This window comes from Sminthopsis crassicaudata, chromosome 6, assembly GCF_048593235.1.
Source record: "Sminthopsis crassicaudata isolate SCR6 chromosome 6, ASM4859323v1, whole genome shotgun sequence".
NCBI classification, from domain to species: Eukaryota; Metazoa; Chordata; class Mammalia; order Dasyuromorphia; family Dasyuridae; genus Sminthopsis; species Sminthopsis crassicaudata.
The window spans coordinates 186,817,214-186,836,068 of record NC_133622.1 but is presented as its reverse complement, the minus strand read 5'-3'; the positions used below and the strand labels follow the sequence as shown (position 1 = coordinate 186,836,068).

The 18,855-nt window shown below is 39.8% G+C and overlaps 1 protein-coding gene across 1 annotated transcript in view; it reads left to right on the top strand.

Annotated features, from left to right (window-relative positions):
- Positions 1 to 8,365: 8,365 nt before the first annotated feature.
- MSANTD1 (Myb/SANT DNA binding domain containing 1) overlaps positions 8,366 to 18,855 on the top strand; it is a 32,645-nt gene continuing 22,155 nt past the window's right edge. Inside the window, exon 1 of the mRNA XM_074273799.1 lies at positions 8,366 to 8,986. Coding sequence (XP_074129900.1) covers positions 8,733 to 8,986 — 254 coding nt within the window. The 5' untranslated portion in view covers positions 8,366 to 8,732. The remainder of the gene's footprint in view (positions 8,987 to 18,855) is intronic.

The following is an 18,855-nucleotide window of genomic DNA, read 5'->3' as shown; positions in this document are numbered from 1 at the left end:
GGATATACAAACGCTACAAGTAAAGCTTTGGAAGAAAAAGATGACTTGATCATAAAGAAAATGAAACAAGTGAAATTTAAAAGTGAAATAAGAGCACTGGGGGAAAGAATTAGAAGGATAACTAATTTTATTTTTATTTATTTATTTTTCCCCCTGAGGCTGGGGCTAAGTGACTTGCCCAGGGTCACACAGCTAGGAAGTGTTAAGTGTCTGAGACCAGATTTGAACTTGGGTCCTCCTGAATTCAGGGCTGGTGCTCTATCCACTGTGCCACCTAGCTGCTCCAATAACTAATTTTAAAATGAAGGTGGGCAAACTATGGCTCAGGGACCAAATTTGTCTCTCTCTTTGTTTTTATATAGGCTATAAGCTAAGAATCACAAAATGTAAATACTTTTCTTATTTCACAGACTATACAAAAACAGGCAGTGGCTCAGATTTCTCTCTTAGCCTGTAATTTGTTGACTATTAGCTTTGAACATAAGGTAGAAAATATTATCCAAATAATAGACTCACTGAAAAATAGGAAAAAAAAATGTAAAGTGTCTGTTATAAAAAATATCTGACCTAGAAAGTAGTTCAAGGAAAGATAATTTAAGAATTATGGGACCACCTGGACATTATGATGAAAAATTAAAAAGCTTGAGTGCCCTAATTCAAGAAAACATAAACAATAACTTCACAAATTTACCAAAAACCAGAGAGTAAAATGAAAAATTTTAAAAACCCACTATTTCTTAGAGAAATTCTAAAACGAAAACTTCCAGAAATAGCGTGAGCTTCCAAATCCAGGTCAAAATACTACAAACAACCAGAAAGAAAGGCTTCAATTATTAAGAAACCACAGTCAGCATCAGAAAGAATGAATAACTTACAATCGTATAGGAGAGAAAAAGGAATTTTAATGGGATAAAGGACTAGTGACAGTTACCAATTATATTCTAATAGGAGAGAAGAGAAATGTACCTAAAAATCTCAATGTCTTTAAGAGTCATAGGAGTTAAATAAGATAAACAAGGACTGGACTGCTTTTATCATTTTTAAAAATGATCTTGAAAGGAAATGAAAGAAAAGGAAAAGGGTATATCAGGAAAGAGTAGTGAAATATGCAGTATTTCATTAAATTATGAAGAAGAGGATACAAGCTTAGAGGAAAGGGTGAGAAGAATAGGAACCATATGAACTTCACAAATCAGACAAAAAGGGGTTGAATATACAAGCATACACCAAAAGTTTGATGATGAAATACATTATACTCACAGAGAAACAGACAGGAAAAGAGGAAGGGGAGAGGATATTTACGGAAAAGCGTAGAGTTGAGGAAGGAATAATCACAATCAAAACATCAAGTAAATGAGAAAATTAAAAGGAAAAAAAAAGTATAAAGTCCAATGATCAAGATTTGAGTGAAGGAAAAAGAGAAGGGCCAATGGAATAGAAGCAGATCATTTCAATTATTGATTAGTGTTCCTCATATTCCTTCCCATTTACATAAAATGTAAATTTTTTAAAAATGTAAGGGCAAGGACCAGAGGAAAAAATATGTAAGAATGTATTGGAGGGAAATGCAGGGGGCAGCTAGTTGATATTATGGATAGAGCACTAGCCCTGAAGTCAGGAAGAACCTAAGTTCAAATCTGGCTTCAATCTCTTACGACTTCCTGGCTGTGTGACCCTGGGCAAGCTGCTTAACCCCAATTGCCTTAGGGGGAAAAAAAGGAAATACAAAATTAATAATCATAATCATGAATCTGAATGGCATAAACTCACCCATAAAATAGAAGATAGTGAAATGGATTAGAAAGCAAACTCCAACATGTTTATTAGAAACACATATAAAAAACAAAGATTCATGCAATTAATATGAGAGGCTAGAAGAATATGAAAATATGTTTAAAAGAATTGCATTAACCTATAGTGGATTGCTTGCTTTCTGGGGGGGAGGGAGAGAAGGAGAAGGAGAAAGATTTGGAACAGAAGGTTTTGTAAAAGTGAAACTGTTAAAAACTCTTGTTGCATGTATTTGGAAAAATAAAAAGCTATTATGAAAAAAGAGGGACTAAAGCAGGTAAACTGAAAAAAGCAGGAATAGCAGCCATAATTTCAGACAAAGAAACAGTAAAAAAATAAATATGTAGCTAAAAGGCAAACATAGAAACCAATATTATGTTTAAAGATATAGATAATGCTGAGATATTAATAGTCAATCTAAATAATGGTATAACATGAATACTTAGATAAAAGTTGATGAAATTAGAAGGAAGAATGAACAGCTAAACTGTAATGGTTGAGGAATGCAGTTCTCCTCTCAAATCTGGACAAATAGACAAAAAGATAAAAAAAAACTTTAGAGAAGTCCAATATGACAGATATTTATGATTATTGAACAAAATTAGGAAGGAATATGTTTATTTCTATATGACACCTTTATAAAAATTGACCATATATCAGGGCATAAAAACCTCAAAATAAATCAGATGTATTAAACACATTTATTGACTTCAATGCAATACAAATTATAAAGTAATTTATTTTCTTTGGAGGGGGGGAGGCAGTTGTTACAATTAAGTTATTTGCCTAGGATCTCACAGTCTGATGCTGGATTTGAACTCAGGTCTGCCTGAATTCAGAGCCAGCATTCTATCCATGCACCATCTAACTGCTTTATAAATTATAACCAAAGGGCCTTTGAAGAAAGTCTTCATGCTTAGATGGAAACAAACTTAATTTTAAAGAATCGGTGGATCAAAACACAAATCATAGAAACAATGCGTAATTTCATCAAAGAGACTATCAACAATGAGACAACATACCAAAACTTTAGAGAAACAGAGCAGGTCTTAGGGGAAATTTTAAATGGTTATAACACCTTTCATAAAGAAAAGAGAAAGAACAAATTAATAGATTGGGATATAAAAGAAAAACACTAGAGAAGCAACAAATCCCCAGCCAAAGTCAAAAATAGAAATCTTGAAAATCAAATCAGAGAATTAAAAAATTGAAAACAAAATCCTTGAAAATGACAAAAATAAGTTGATTTCTTGAAAAATTCTGTAAAAAAAGGAAAAGCAAATTATTAATATAAAAATGAAAAGAATTTGTAACACATGAAAATAAAATAAATTCTTAGAAACTATTTTATTCAATTACATGCAAACAAAATTATCAGATGAACTAGATTTACAAAAATAGAAATTGTCCAAATCAATAGAACAAGAAATGTAAAACATTTGTTGGAAGAACACTGAACAAATGAGTAAGTCATAAATAAGCTTCCTTTAGAGGAAAATATCTCAGGAGTAGATGGATTTATAAATGAATAACTAAAGAACAATTAATTCTTATATACATTAACTGTTGGCAAAAGTAGAAAAAAAGAAGGAATGCTATCAGATTCCTAATAATTCAAATTTGGTCTTCATTCTCAAATCAAGGAGGGACAAAGCAGAAAAAGAAAACTACAGACCAATATCTCATGAATCTTGACACAATAAAATTGAATAAAATATTAGCAAAGAGGCTACACATTAAAAGATTATGCACAATGACCAGGTTGGATTTATGGTAGGAATGCAGAGATGGTTCAATTACACGAAAACTATAAACATAATGCACCATATTAATTTTTTAAAAAAATCATGACAATATCAATAGATACAGAAAAACGTTTGACTAAATCCAATATCCATTTCTGTTAATAACACTAAAAAGCATTAGAACAAATGAATTTGCATATTATGCTAAATAGCATATATTTAAAACAAGAGTTAGCATTATTTGTAAAAGAGAAACACTAGATAGAAGTGTCTCTAATATGATCAGAGAGAAAAACAAGGATTTCCATATAGTTTTTTTGATTTTATGTAGTTGAACTTTAGAGAAGTTCAATATAGCTGATATGTAGGGATTATTGAACACATTTAGGAAGGAATACACTTATTTCTATATGATACCTTTACAAAAATTGACCATGTATTAGGGCATTAAAAACCTTAAAACAGAAGTACAGGAACACTATATCATAGTAGTCATTAAACCTAAAGATTTCACCTACTTGTGTAATAGCCTCACTGTTTGACAAAAATTTCTGAGAAAACTGGAAAAAATATATTATGTGATATATATGTATAAGCTCCATATATATGGAGTTTATGTAATAAGCTCCAAAGGAATGCATGAGCTACATAGATAATGAAGGTTACATAAACAAATTAGGAATAATACAAGAGATACCTTTCATAGGTATGTGGGAAAAGTTCATGACAAAACAAGGAATAGAGAAGAAAACAGATAAAAAGGAACACTTGACCAGATTACTTTTGCTCAAACAAAATCATTGAAGCTAAAATTAAGGGAAACAATTAAGAGGTATGAACAGTAGAACTGAGATATAAATAATAGCTCTCAAAAGAAAAACAAGATATCAACAGCCAAGTCAAAAAATTCTCCAAGTCACTAATATTTAAAGAAATGTGAATTAATCCAACCCTGAGCTTTTTTCCCTAATTTTAAGCAAATTTCCAGTAGCCAAAGATTTCAAGGATTTAGAACATGAAAAGGTGTTAGAGGCATCTAGTCAAACTTTTTTTTTTTTTAGTACAGATAATAAATGTGAGACTTAGAAAAGTGAGGAGGTTTATCCAAGATCACATAGTAAGTTTTTTCTCTCTTCCACTTAAAAAGTGGAGTTTTTCAATAAGAAAAATGTGTTATTCTGAATGACAGATGTCAATAAAAACATTTCCATATATAGGGAACAAGAAACAATTGTACATGGAATTATGAATGTCTTTGTGTTCAATTTGTTTTTTTTCCCAGTATCTATTCAATTCAACCTATTCATTCCAAAGTTGCTTCCTTATTTGTATTGCCATCTGAACCTCCTGATCTTTTCTGGACTTTTCATTCTTTCTTCCTTCTTTTGATTCCTTGTCTTCCTCTTAAAAAAAAAAAAAAAAAGTTTGACCAGATGACCTCTAATGCCTTTTCACATTCTAAATCCTTGAAATCTTTGACTACTGGAATTCTGCTTAATTCTTTACACATATCTCTGAACCTGGATGGTGAGTTTGTGTTGAAAACCATGCTCATAAGGCCCTGTGAGAGTACACTAAGTAAAAAAAAAATTAAATTGCAGGCCCTACTAACAAAGTAAGAGAGGGGCCCCAGACATTTAAGAGAAACTGCTAACATGTTAGAATATGAAAAAGTTTCTGCTTTATTCCGAATTAACCAGAAAGTTCATTTTGCAACTTGTTAGAACACAAGTTTCTGCTTCATCCCCGAATTAACCAGCAAGTTCATTTTCCTGGCATTCTGTTCACAATACTTAATTGTGATATGATTGCACATTCCAGACTTAATTTAGCTCTCTCAGCAGGGCAGGATTTTCGGGGGTGGATGCCCCTCGTTCATCTGTTTGGCAGTCTTCTAGAATCATGGTTCTTAAATTGAAAAGATGCCAGAAATTATCTAATCTAACTTCTGCCTCATCCTGGACCTGGAGTAATTTGTCCATGGTCACATTGCCATAAGTGACAGAGCAGGAACTGAGACTCAGGGCTAGCTCTACCCTAGTACTCTGATGGACATTCCTTCGAACCACGAAACCCCAAGGTCTCTCTATGCATGTTAAACAAAGATTAAACCTTGAAAATTCAGGGACTGGCCCAGACCCTTCCCTGATAGATGAGCCCCATACATCATGGTTCTTCAAGTCTTATTCCTCTAATTTGAGTTGATTCTGTCAGTTGGGATACCCAGAAATGTGGCTGCTGCCATTTGGAGGTCTTAGGGAGTAACATTATGAGTGGCTATCCTTATAACATAATCCTCTGTTTTGTTTCCCCCCAAAAAAAATCAGCCAGTAGACCTAGTTCTTTAGTAAATAGCATAACAAGACTACATTTCCCCCAGTCCAGGAACATGGTCTTCCATAAATTGCTGCAGATTGTAGGGAGATAAAGAAAGGGCACAAATAGGATGATAGGTTCACATGGAGGGAACTATGTAGCCAAGACAGCTCTAGACCTGCAGAAACTCCATATCTTTTCTCTCTACCAAAAGCCCTCCCGTGCAGAATATACCACTGGGGAGGGATGAGTTCCTTTGCTGTTCACCAAGGTCGGCTTTTCTTGAGAACTGATATCTCTGCAGGAATGAGAGCTCAGCTGGGTCTTTTCCTCCCAGGGTTCTGGTTCCTTGCTGGGTCACTTGGTAGCTTTTGTCTCCCAACCAGGCTTGGCTGATACTGAACTGGATGGGGAGGCTACATCGCTCCTGGTCAGGGGTCACCAGGCAGGGCCAAGGAGGCCAAGTTGGCTCTGGGCAGCTGCTGCTAGGTAGGGCCAAGTGCCCAGTCACCACTAGCCCATGGCTCTCTGTCATCTGAAGAGGAATTCTCTTGTGGCTTGCTTGAGTTTTTAGTGATGATTTTGGTTCATTGTCTGACTCTTTGGGATCCTATTTTGGGGGTGGGTTTCTGATGAATACCCAGACCCAATTATATTTCCCTCACTATTATCATTGCTTGACTGTTTACTACTTTGTTATGTCAGTCTCTCTAATTAGAGGCAGCTAGGTGATTCTGGGCTTGGAGTCAGGAAGACAGGTTCAAATTCAGCATCAGATAATTCTATGGCAAATTGGATCCCCTTCTGCTTCAGTATCCTTAATTGTAAACCGGGGACAATAATAGTGTCTGTCTCTCAGAGTTATTGCGGGAATCGAATGAGATTTTTGTAAAGTGCTTGCCTTCCCTCACACCTTCTATGATACTACTACAATTTCAGTGTTGTGAAACCTCCAGGACATTTGCAGTCGTTCCTGTCTGATTCTACCATCCCTGGTGGGCAGCATCCATCTAGTGGGTTATTGTTATCATCAGGCACATGTTCTTTGACTTCTCAGGAGCAGCCTACTTCAAAGCCAAGAAGTTTAGATTGCATGGATAAGGTGGAAACAATTGTTTTTTGGTAACTGTTACTCTCTTGATAATGTTAGGGAATTCCATAACCCAGAATCCCTTGGTCCTTTTGACTGGTGGTCAGTAAAGAAAAAAAGCAAAAAAATTTTTAAAAACTTAATTAGCATCAATTGATGGATAAGGTTGGCAAGTAGCTAGCAACATCCTTAATTAGCATCAGCTGATGGGCAGTTGGCAGGTGGCAGGTGGCAGCTAGCAACAGTAGGAACAAAAGGAAAGGCAGATACCCACAATATAGGGTTTTAGCCAGCCTTAAGGGACCATTACCACTTGATTTGGAGGTTGAGTCATTTAGATGGGTTTTTTCATGAAATGGAAAAGAATCGCTGATCTTGGAGGCTACCAATTATTACATCTACGGTGGCTGAGAAGTAGCCAAAAATAGTTACTATTTCCCATCACAAATTTGACATGGCTTGTAAGGGGGAGTATTAGATCTCCAAAGTATAGTCTTTTCCCTCCATTTTTTAGGTTGGTCAAATTTCACTGCTTTGTTAACTGAGTTAAGAAAAAAAAAACCCACAGTAAAACTTTGGCCTTTATATTGTTTACCAATCCTGAGAAAAGAGACAGAAAACCCTAAGCGGACTTGTTGCAGCAGAAGCCCTTGCCTGAGTAAGGCACTCCACTTTGCCTTGTGGTGATTAATTTCAATTCAGTTAGTTGCACCTCCCATGATCCTTTGAGAATCGTATGTTGATGAGGAGCGTGGGACAAAGCAGCCCATGCCCCGGAGGCAAGTTCATTGTCTCAGTGGCCCCTTCCTGGGCAATGGAGCTATTCAAGCCCGGGAGCCTTTCTAGAGGGTGGAATATCTACTTTGCATCTGAAGGCTTTCCTTTTTACATTTCAATGTCTGAGTCCCTTCGCCTCCGCAGGCCTTCAGCTTTTGCAGAAATCTCCCCTTCTTACACTAGAAATATTCTCTCTGGGGGGCTTGGCTGGAAAACTGAGTCCGCCAGGCCTTGAAAGCTAACGGTGTCAGGACTGGAGCGGGACGTTGAGATCAGCTAATGGTGAACCCCTGATTTTCTCAGGAAACCGAGCAAGCCGTGGAGGGAAACTTGTCCCAGGGCCTCGGAGCACTCAGTGTAGAGCTGGGCCTGCCCTACCACGGTTCCCATTTTCTTTCCACTTTAAGTCTTTTTTCTCCTTCGAGGATGGGGAGGGCTTCTCTGGTCTAACAGAGCAGTGTAAAAGGGCCTGTGCGTGCCTTTGTGATGTGCGCCTGTTCTTGGGCTCATCCTTTGCCTCCTGGAGAGTCTGTCAAGAAACAACTTAAAAGCCCAGGCAGGGAGCTCCTGACCCCCTAGGAGGAGACCATGAGCCTGAAAGGGAAGAGGAGTGAAAAAAGAAGTCGACACTTAAAAGTAGCTTTTTTTGGTTAAACCTTTTTAAAGTGTTTAAAAGCTTTAATATTGATGGCCCGTCAACTCTGTCCTGATTCTTTGGCTTTCAGTTAAAAGGTTTTTGTTGTTGTAGCTTATGCAGTTGCTCTGTTGCTATGGAAACGTGACATCAAAATGACGTTTCCCTGTTTAAAAGCTTTTAACTAAATTCCTGCCTGTCAGATGTAGGCCCCATTTTGTGCACTCAAGCTTCAAGCTGTTGCAAAAAGGTTTCACATGGGCTGTTGTCATTCAAATGCTTTGCCCACTTCGCCACGTCGTGCACGACCCAAACCTGGGCTAAAAATTCTGCCTCTATTAAGTGTGCTCTTTTAAAAACCCTTTTAGGTCAATCAGCCATGGCCGCAGCAGAAATCCCTAGTTATGTTGTTTCTCCTCAGACTGAGAAACACAGGAGGGCCAGAAACTGGACGGACGCAGAGATGAGAGGCTTAATGCTGGTCTGGGAAGAATTTTTTGATGAATTGAAACAAACTAAGCGGAATGCCAAAGTTTATGAGAAAATGGCTAATAAACTCTTTGAGATGACTGGGGAGCACCGTCACGGAGAAGAGATTAAGATCAAAATCACCAACATGACATTCCAGTACAGGTAAGCCGCAGCCCTTTGTTCTGCCTTTGGGACTTCTCCCTGCCCCGGCCTGGCCAGGAGGGGCCCGGAGCTGACCAGGGGCAGGCCGGGAAGGGGCAGGGAGGGCCGGATCTCCGCATGCCCGGAGCCCACAGGCAGGTGTGCTCCTCTCGCCTCGGCCTCCCCTCGGCCCCATCACCAGGGAAGCAGCCCCAGAGCAAGCTGCTGGGCCGCAGCCCGCTTGGCTCTGAGTTCGAGGCTCCTCTCCCTGCCTCTGGGAGGTGGCTCCCCGTCTGGGGTCTGGAAGCCTCGGGCTGCCCGATCTTCTGAGCTATAAAAAAAGGCCTGGCTTTCCTGGGGTAAGGAAGAGAGGGCCGGGGTGGGGGGAGCAGGGGGAGGCGGAGATGGGGAAAAGTTCCAGTGCTCCATCCCAGCCCTTGATTGGATCTGGGCCGCCTGAGGGGCTCTGATTTGCAGGGCCGGGGAAAACTGGATGCCTCCTTACTGAGTGACAGGCTGGATCATGATTAAAAGCAGCCTTGGCCAGAGGACCGGCTCTCTGCAGAGGTAGGGGGCAGAGAGAGAGTCCTAGCATTGTGCACTGTGGCTGCTGTTCCCAAAAGAGTGGGGGAAGGGGAGAGGCATTTGGGGGAGGGAGGCGGGACAAGCGAGCAGAGACTGCTTCCACCAGAAAGGAAAGTTGATTTGAGAGGATTTCAGGGATTCCAAGTCTAGGGATGAAATGTTTGCAACTTAGGAGGAAACCTACAATTTGTGCATTAAAATCGTCCCCTGCTCCTGGCTGTTTTATTCTCCGAGAGGCAAGAACTGTTCAGGGATTTATTAATTTATTAATAGTGACAGTAATAAAAACCATTATCATCTAGAAATACTGATGGTTAGCTTTCTATTTTCAGCCCTGTCGGCTCCCACTCCTGACTAAGGGGAAAGGGAAGAGGAAAACAGGATTTTTAGTTCCAACGGTCTCTTTTCCCCTACTCTCCTGTGTCACCACTTATTACAGGTCTGTCTCCCTCTGGCCCAGGGGAGGGAAGGCTCATCAGAGTGGGAGGGAGCTTTGGACTCTCATTTGACTCTCTTACTTTGCAGAGGAGTAAAGTGAAGGTCAGAAGGATGTCTGTATCACACAGAAGTAGCAGAGCCGGCTTGGGAACCAGATTGAGTGGCTGGAACACTTTGGAGGGCAATCCTAGAGGCAGAAGAGGAAGGACCTGGGACTGTCCCCTTCTTGTGCTGGAGATAGGAAGGGCCAAAGCATGAGTCAAGGGTGATGATCCCGGGGGTCCCCGGATCGCACTCTCCCACCCCGTGGCCAGGACTCAAAGGCAGCCTCGCTTGGCTCTCGGTGCCCCCAAGACTAGGACCACATCTCCATGCAGTGAATGCTAAGGGTTTCGGGAAATGAATTAAGGATATCATCTCGGGCCATTTGTAGAACCTTGGAAAGGGCCCTGGATTAGGCAGGAGATGGAAACCTGGCCTGGCTCTTCCGCTTGTTACCTGTGTGAGCCAAGGCAGGTGGGCCTTGGAAGCCATCACCATCGTATTCAGTGCGAGCAGGAGCATCCTTTCACTCTCTGTTTAGCCTCAGGAAGGGAGTCATGGGAGGTCAAGAAGTGGATGGTAACATGATAGATGCCTGTAAGGATCTGAAGGAGCAGAGGTGGGGAGAAGGCTTATATTGTCTTACTCCTCCTGGGAGGGGAAAGTGGAGTAATGGGCAAAAGCTCCGAGTTAAGGTGGGTTTAAATAAATCACCAACTGTCCAGAAGTAGAACAGGTCCCCCCTGGAGGTGGTCTTCACTAGAGATCTTCAAGCCAATGATCAGCTATGCTCATCTCCAAGGTCATTTACAACTCTGTTTAAGTCATTTTTCTGCCTTTTGATTTTCACATTGGGAAGATGTTCCTCTCTTCCTCCCCCTATTCTCACTTTTAAAACAATCATTTTAGAAAAGAGGGCTTAATTTGGTGTTTTAACCAAGCAGGCTAAGTTAAGAGAACCTTCTCTCCCTCTCCTCCATCCTCCCCAATACCATCTTGTCCAGTTCAGCTCAATTCAATTGAGGAGAAATTAAGAACTCCTTCATCTCTACAATTCCATGATTCTGCTTCTTGGCCAGCTAGGGATGGAAGAAGGGAAAACACTTCTTGCCCTGAAGAAGTTTCTCCCTTCCTAGGGTGGCTCTACCAAAGTAAAGGTTCGTAGCTTCCTCTTGGGATTTAGATCTGAATAGAGGCAGTGGGGGACAGCTGGAAAGAGGAAGATCCGACTCCCACCGCAGGTGGGTGAACTTTAATTTTGCTGAGTCTAGTTTTCTCCGAGAAAAATAAGGAGGTTGAATTCAGTGACCATTCTACTCTCAATCTGTCATTTTTTATGATCTCAGAGATGGAATAGTCCACTCAGTTTCTACATGAGAATACTGAAATCAGAGATTAAGTGACTTGTTCAGGGACTCTTGGCAGGGAAATGCCCTTACTGTCTCTTAAGCCAAATGAACGGCATAGACTGTGATTGTTGAAGGAGGGCACCCACCGGGGTGGGGGCAGATGCCTTAGACCTTGGCAGATGGATGGGTAATTAGGCAGAAGAAGGGAGAAGGGCTCCAGAGGAGAGGAATAACAAGGAGGCTGCTCTCCAGAGGCAGTTTCCCTAGGACAGACTGAGACTCTTAAGTCAAACGTCCTCGGCCAGAAATGCTTCAGTGCCCTTCCCTGCTGACTTGTGTGGGTCCTGGCTTTGCCCGCCATGGCAGAGCTGTGGAAGGGAAGTTACAGGGCACCGAGGAAGGGCCTGCGCCCTTTAGCTCACCTGCATCTGGAGACTCTGCTGCAGGACTGGAAGGCTTCATGTTGCTCGCGTAGGTCGACAAATAGCTTTTGAGATGGAACCCAGCCTTTCTTTGTCATGAAAGGTAATGATGATGATGACTCACATTTTTGTACCAATTTAAGGTCTCCCAAGAGCTTCCATTATTAATGTGTGAGATAGACAATACAGCTTTTATCTTTCCTTTTACGGATGAGGAAACTGAGATCAGAGCAGTTAAGTGAGTGGCTCCTGGGTGATGGAGCTGGTTTCCTGACCTCAGAATGTGCACTATTTGTCAGTTCCCAACAAACAAAAGCATCATAGAATGGCCAGGGGAGAAAATCAAAATCCTGTATTGTTGCTGCTGCTGGATTTTGGTCTAGCCTTGGATTTTGTACCATTCCTGTTCTGGTCATTGTGATGTGTCCCTGATGCTCAAAAAACTCATCATCCTAAGAAAAAAGGAGAAGTGAGAATCAGAATTATAGAACATCAGATTTAATAGAGATCTCAGCTAGCATCCCTTGCAATTTATCTAGCAAGTGGTTCGTCTCTTGTGAGGGGCAACTCACCATACTTTGATAACTCTTATTGTTAAGAAGTTTCTCTTTCCATAGACTTCAAATCTGCTGCGATGTTACTATTGGCCAGAATTTTTTGGGTTGGACCCCTTTGGCAGTCTTATTCTGAGAATAATGGTTTTAAATGGATAAAACAAAATAGAAAAAATTACAAAGCAATCACTTATTCTGAAATTAAGTTATACAAATCTTTTTAAAATTTTCACAAATCCCAAGTTAAGAACCTGTGTCTGGAGCAGCAAGATTGCAGTGGATAGAGCACCAGTCCTGGAGACAGGAGAACCTGAGTTCAAATATGACCTTACACACTTACCAGCTGTGTGACTCTGGGTGAGTCACAACCCCAATTGCCTCAAAAAACAAAACAAAAAAACAATAATAACAGCAAACCCCAAACCTGTATCCTATCCCTTACCCCTCTTTACCCTCCGGCCAAGTAGAACATGATTCTTCAGATATTTGAAGACAGCTCTAAATATCCCCTCTATTTACCAAGTCTTCTCTTCTTCTGGTGCAATGTCCCCTGTTCTTTTATAAGGGACTTTTAATTCCTCAGTCCTCAATATTCTGCTTCTCTTAACAAAACCTGAGATATTGTTGTATTTTTGACTGCCATATTATAGTGTTGACTCCTACGTCCCACTAATATACTAAAATCATTTTTGGAGGAACTGCAGTCTAGTCACTTCTTCCCCATATTGTATCCGTGAATTCAATTTTTCAACCCGTATGTAAGACTTAACATTTATTTCCACTTTTTTCTTATTCGATTCAACTCAATGATGTAGTCCATAAGTCTTTTTAGCTAATGACTAATGTGCTACTAATCTAATGGGTTAGGTGCAACTTAGTTTTTGACCTCTGCAAATTTGATAAGTAGGCTATCTTTGTTTTTTATTAAAGTCATTCATAAAAATGGCACAAAACAAGGACAGAGCATTGGAACGCTCCATTATATAGACCTTTCAAGTTGATATCTAATCATTAACAACTACTGACCATTCAACCAGTTTCACATCCTTTTGATTATAAGTGCTCTCTATATCATTCCATCTGGTTCACAAGAGCAGCAAGAAAGATTTTGTCAAATACTTTAATAAAAACTAGGTGAACTGGTCAGTCCACTCAACTTTGGGAATCCACTCTGGGGCTAGCTGCCCTGACGGATGAGGGATCAAGTGAAAATTCACCTCAACTCACTATTTCTAGCCTGCCTCAGATTATGCTTCATGCTCCCTTCAGCTGCCAGGGAGACACCAGAGGCTCCCAAGTATGGGCGTCTTGGCATCTGCCTTGCCACTGTGACCATGGTCTGACCTACTCAGAGTGCAGATCACCTCCCTTGATCTAGACATTAGACTTTTGCTAATGCAGAGACTACAGATCCCTCCCTGATTCCGGAGAAATCATAGAGGAAATAGGGGTCCCCTATTACAGAGGGAGCTGGCCCTCTAGCTAACTGTAAAAAAAGGAGGTCAGTGGTTGGATTTAGGAATAAGGATAGATGCTGTTCCCTTTGACTGATGAGCTTTCAAGCAACATAAACAAGAAATACAAGGCTTAAGACCTGAAATTATTATTTATTTTGATTAATAATTTATTATTATTATTATTGATACTATTAAGTCTCCTGCTTCATGGAAAGAACACTGATTCTGAAACCAAGGAATGAAAATCTGGGTTCAGATTTTACCTCTGATCCCCCCCCCCACCCTTCCCTTGGGTCTCACTTTCTTCTGCTGTAACATGAGGGTTTTGGACTAGTTATATGAGAAGTAGAAACATCATTTGAACCTAGATTTTATTATTCTAAATTTAGTTCTGTTTTTACTCCGCTGGTCTCTTTTATTTTTCCGAGCTTATGGACTTTATCTGCATACCTGCGGTGTTTAACTCAGACAACTGAGTGGCTATAGTTCATTTACACAGAAAAATTATAGGTCACCTTTCAAATCTGACTGCCACGCATGTGCCGGAGGCTCTAACTTTCCTGGGCCATCAGATCCAGATAATAATACCCCATGTCACCTTAAAATGCTAGGAGAATTACCAGGCTTACTGAGGAGCCAGTTTTCAAACTTAAATAGCTCAGTGATTTTATTTTATCTTTTTTAGAACATCAAAAGGAATCAGTCAAATAACCATGGGCTCTAAGGGAATATGCAAATTTTTCTCTCCCTTCCCCCAACAGAACCAGAAAAAGGTCCCTCAAACAGGATGCAGCTGTTCCATTTTTGAAGGAATTAAAGTCAATTAATGTTAATGAATGTTAAATCTGAACCACCATCTCATGATTTGAGTGGAAAAAAGGCTAAAGTCTGACTTATTTTTTCAGCTGTTCATGGCTGCATACAATTGCAATTAAGCCTGGTGCCTGGTGCCACTTTTCACCAAAATTTTATGAAATTAAAGCAACTGCAATCTTTGACCTTCAGTTTTTCAAGGAATGGTGGCTAAGTGCAAAAGACAGCTGCTGAAAGCGAAATTTGAATATTTTACCAGCTTTCGCTTTTCAGATTCAATAATTCATTGGAGACATACAACTTAAGTACTGTCCTTGCTTTCTCCCTCTCTCTTTCTCTAGCCTATGATTGGTGTCTGAGTGAGGTTATTCATTATTTATTCTGAAAGCTTTTTTCAAAATCCTCAAGGGAGAAATTCTGTTTCCATTCCTGAAGGAAAGTGGAAATATCAAACAAATATGGCACTAACTAAACATGGGGAATATCAGAAGAGGAGAAACAGACATTGTTAGACAGGTGGGCTCCACGCTGACAATTGTGGTTGTTTTGTTTTATTTTTCAAAGGGAATGCACGTTTCTAAAGAATACATAACATTTCAGGTTACTTAGGCAATTGTGAATGGGGACAGAACATACCCCCTGCTAGAATTACAAAGATGCTGTATCGACAGGATGCTGTCCCTCTGAGCCACAGGCTTCATGTTCATTATGTGCCCTAACTAAAGAAATCATAGTTTAATAATAATAATAGTACTACTTATGCTTTTTAAAGTACAAATGGTATCTCACTGGGGACTTTACAACCCTGGGTTACAAATCTGGAGTTAGGAATACCTGGGTCCAAATTCAGCCTCAATTACTCACTAAATGTATGATCTTGGCCAAGCCATTTAACCTCTGTCTGCCTCAGTTTCCTCATTTATTTAGTGTAATTACATTGAGTCTCATCATCTATTTAATTAAATAATAGTACCTGTTTCATTGAGTTGTGAAGATTAAATTGGATAATATTTAAAAAGTACTTAGTACAATGTCTAGTACATATTAGACATTCCTTCCTTCCTTCCTTCCTTCCTTCCTTCCTTCTTTCCCTCCTTCCTTCCTTCCCTCCTTCCCTCCCTTCCTTCCTTCCTTCCTTCCTTCCTTCCTTCCTTCCTTCCTTCCTTCCTTCCTTCCTTCCTTCCTTCCTTCCTTCCTTCCTTCCTTCCTTCCTTCCTTCCTTCCTTCCTTCCTTCCTTCCTTCCTTCCTTCCTTCCTTCCTTCCTTCCTTTCCTCTTTCCCTCCTTCCCTCCCTCCCTTAGTTGTCATCCATGTAGAATTGCTTAGTACTTTGGGTAGCATCTAGTTCAACTTTCTCAGTTTAGATGGAAAAAACAAAGCCCAGAAAGGAAGTGACATCCAAAATATATAGCCAGTAAGCCTCAGAGTTATGACTCAGAGCTCATTGCTCTCACTGTAAATCTGCTGTTTTTTTTTTTCTGCAAGGATCATAGGAATTAGAGCTTGTGCCCTGGTTGGCATCTATTCCAAATTCTTACCTCACAGATGCAAAGTAAGGCTCAGAAAGGTGAAACCAGTGCCTGTGGTCATTTGTGAAAACCCAGAGATTGAGCCCAGGCAGCCAAATCCTGTTCTTCTCCCAGGATACCTCACTGAATTCATCCCTTCAGTCATGCACCAGACATTTCCTGAGCCTTGGATGTGGTCAGCAGCAGGGCAGGGCTGGGGGCAACACTGGGGGGAAGAATCATATGGACCTCAACGGGAGATAGATCCAACAGTTGTTAATTTGAACTGGGAAAAGCTATTGGAAACAGAAAGAAGGTCGCCAGAGGTAAAGATAAATTCATAAATTACAATCCACAAGATTATTAAGAATGTTATTTGAGAGCATCTTCAATTTATGAAAATAACCTTAACGGAGCTTCCCACAAACCTATCCTGACTCAGGATACTGAAGGTTTCTCAAGTTCTTGACTTATTGTTCTGTTTTAAAGATGGTTTGCTTGTAATTATATTCTTCCTTTCTTTAAATAATGTGGACATTATTTTTTTTAACTCAAAGAAGCATGCTGAATTAACTCATTGAACTCTTGAGGTAGGCAGAGAAGAGCAAGGATTCTTGTTTAGCGGTCAGGAAGCAGACAGAGTTGGAGTGGTTTGTGGCAAGTTGAATTGATGGTAGAACTGGGCACACAAGCTGCAACCCCCAGCCTCCAGTGCTGTCTTCTGTACAAAGCTGTTCCTTTGCCACTTAGTGTTTAATTAAATGATTGTCTTCCCTCTGACTTTCTCAGAACTCAGTTTCCCAAAGTTAACCAAGGGTTATATTTTTAGCTGATGCTACTATCTAATCAATCAAATCAAGGTAATTGGACTAACATTCTTTTCTTACAAGCATTCTTCAATTCTGTTCCCCTTGATGTGATAAGATAATCCTTTTCTATATTATAGACTTGGTCCTAAGTTTGAAAGCAGGATGGTTTTCCTGGACCACTAGTTCCCAGATAGACAGTAATTACATCGGTGTCAGTTTATTGCTGCTCTAATTTGTTTTTGTTTGGTATGTTTGATGTTTTTGAACCATGTGTAATTTCATTATTATAGAGAACTTTTGGTATGAAAACTCCCTCAAACACCGCAGATGGACACCTGTTGGGAAATTTATAATTTGGACAGTCTGCATCTGAGGTGGATCTTGGAACACATCTTCAGTCCATCGTCAGCTTTCTGTCTATGCTGGGAGGTCTTTCAATTTCTTATTAGACTTTGTTATTACTCATTGTTCATTCATTCAACAGATATTAAATGCCTACGGCATGCATTTCATTGTGGCAAGCAACTAGGTAATAATACTTCAGATTTATACAGTGCTTAATAGCTTACAGGGCGCTTTTGTGTCCATTATTGCATTAATTTTCTTCTTACAACAATCTTCTGAGGGAGGCAGGGGAAGGATTGCTACCCCCATTTTAAACATTAGAACACGGAGGCTGAGATAGATTAATTTGCCCAAGTTACACAGATTTTAAGTGGTAGAAATAAGTTCTTTAGAATACAAGTCACTCTCCCAAATTAATCACTTCATAATCTGTAGTATTACAGGTACTATTAGCTAATTTTATTTATAGGACTCAATTTCAGCACAAAAGTCTTTAGGTTACATTGTTTTTCTAACTCAGGGCTGGTATTATCATTATATAAAAAAGCATTGTGTTATCATCTAAAACTTGGCTAACGGTTGATAATCTGAAGCAACTCAATATACTCTTTGCTAATGAGTATAAGGAGTGCTCCCATCAGTGAAATCCTAGTTCTTTTGAAGTCAGGATTGATGAATACTAAGAGTGGATTGCATTGGGTGATCTCCAAGGTCCTGACTCACAGAGAACTGTATGATTGGAGACAAGAGGAGTGTAAACTAGCATCCCTGAAACCTCCCATATACTTTCCTGAGAAGGAAGGAATTCGTCCCCCCCCAATAAGATTTGGCCCCTAGAAAGTTTCCCTTTGGGAAGAGGCATTTAAAAAGCCCTTTTCTTTGTTATCACTACTTTCAAAACACATTGGAAAGAAGATTGAGACAACATTTAAAAATTTAAGCGCTCTAAGCTCTATTCTCAGTTCCTGGGGTCTTCGTGCAAGACTCAGGACTACTCTTGGCAAAAAATTTCCCTCATCTAGAAAACGAGTTTGTAAGAATCCTACAAGGCAGGAGTCAAGAGTCCTGAGTCCCATTATTGCTGGGAGCTGTCTTCACAGCATTGATATTTGATGTCTTAAGATGGAATCCCCCATTGGCCCACTTAGTTGCGATACCATTTATATTTCTCTCTCTCTACTTATTCTATTTGTTACCCTTGAGATGGCTTTCCCATTCTCTCGTCACTTCTTGAAATCTTTCTTTCTTTTTCTTCTTTTTTAAATCTTTATCTACAGTCTCTGCCTTTTAACAAAGGAAGAGATAACGGAATATTTCCTATATGCACGATACTCACAAGAGCTCTTTTCACTAAGTAAAATTCTCTGATTCTTTTATGGCTTTTGTTCCCCCAAATGATTCCCCATACGTACTACATTCGTAGGGTTTTGTTCCCTGATTTAAGTGAACTGATGCTCAACAAGGCATAATTAGTAATAGATGGTTTTCTTCCATTGTTTACATTCACAAGGCTTCTTTCTATTATGATCAGAGTTATAGATAAGAAGGGATGAATTTCTACGAAAGCT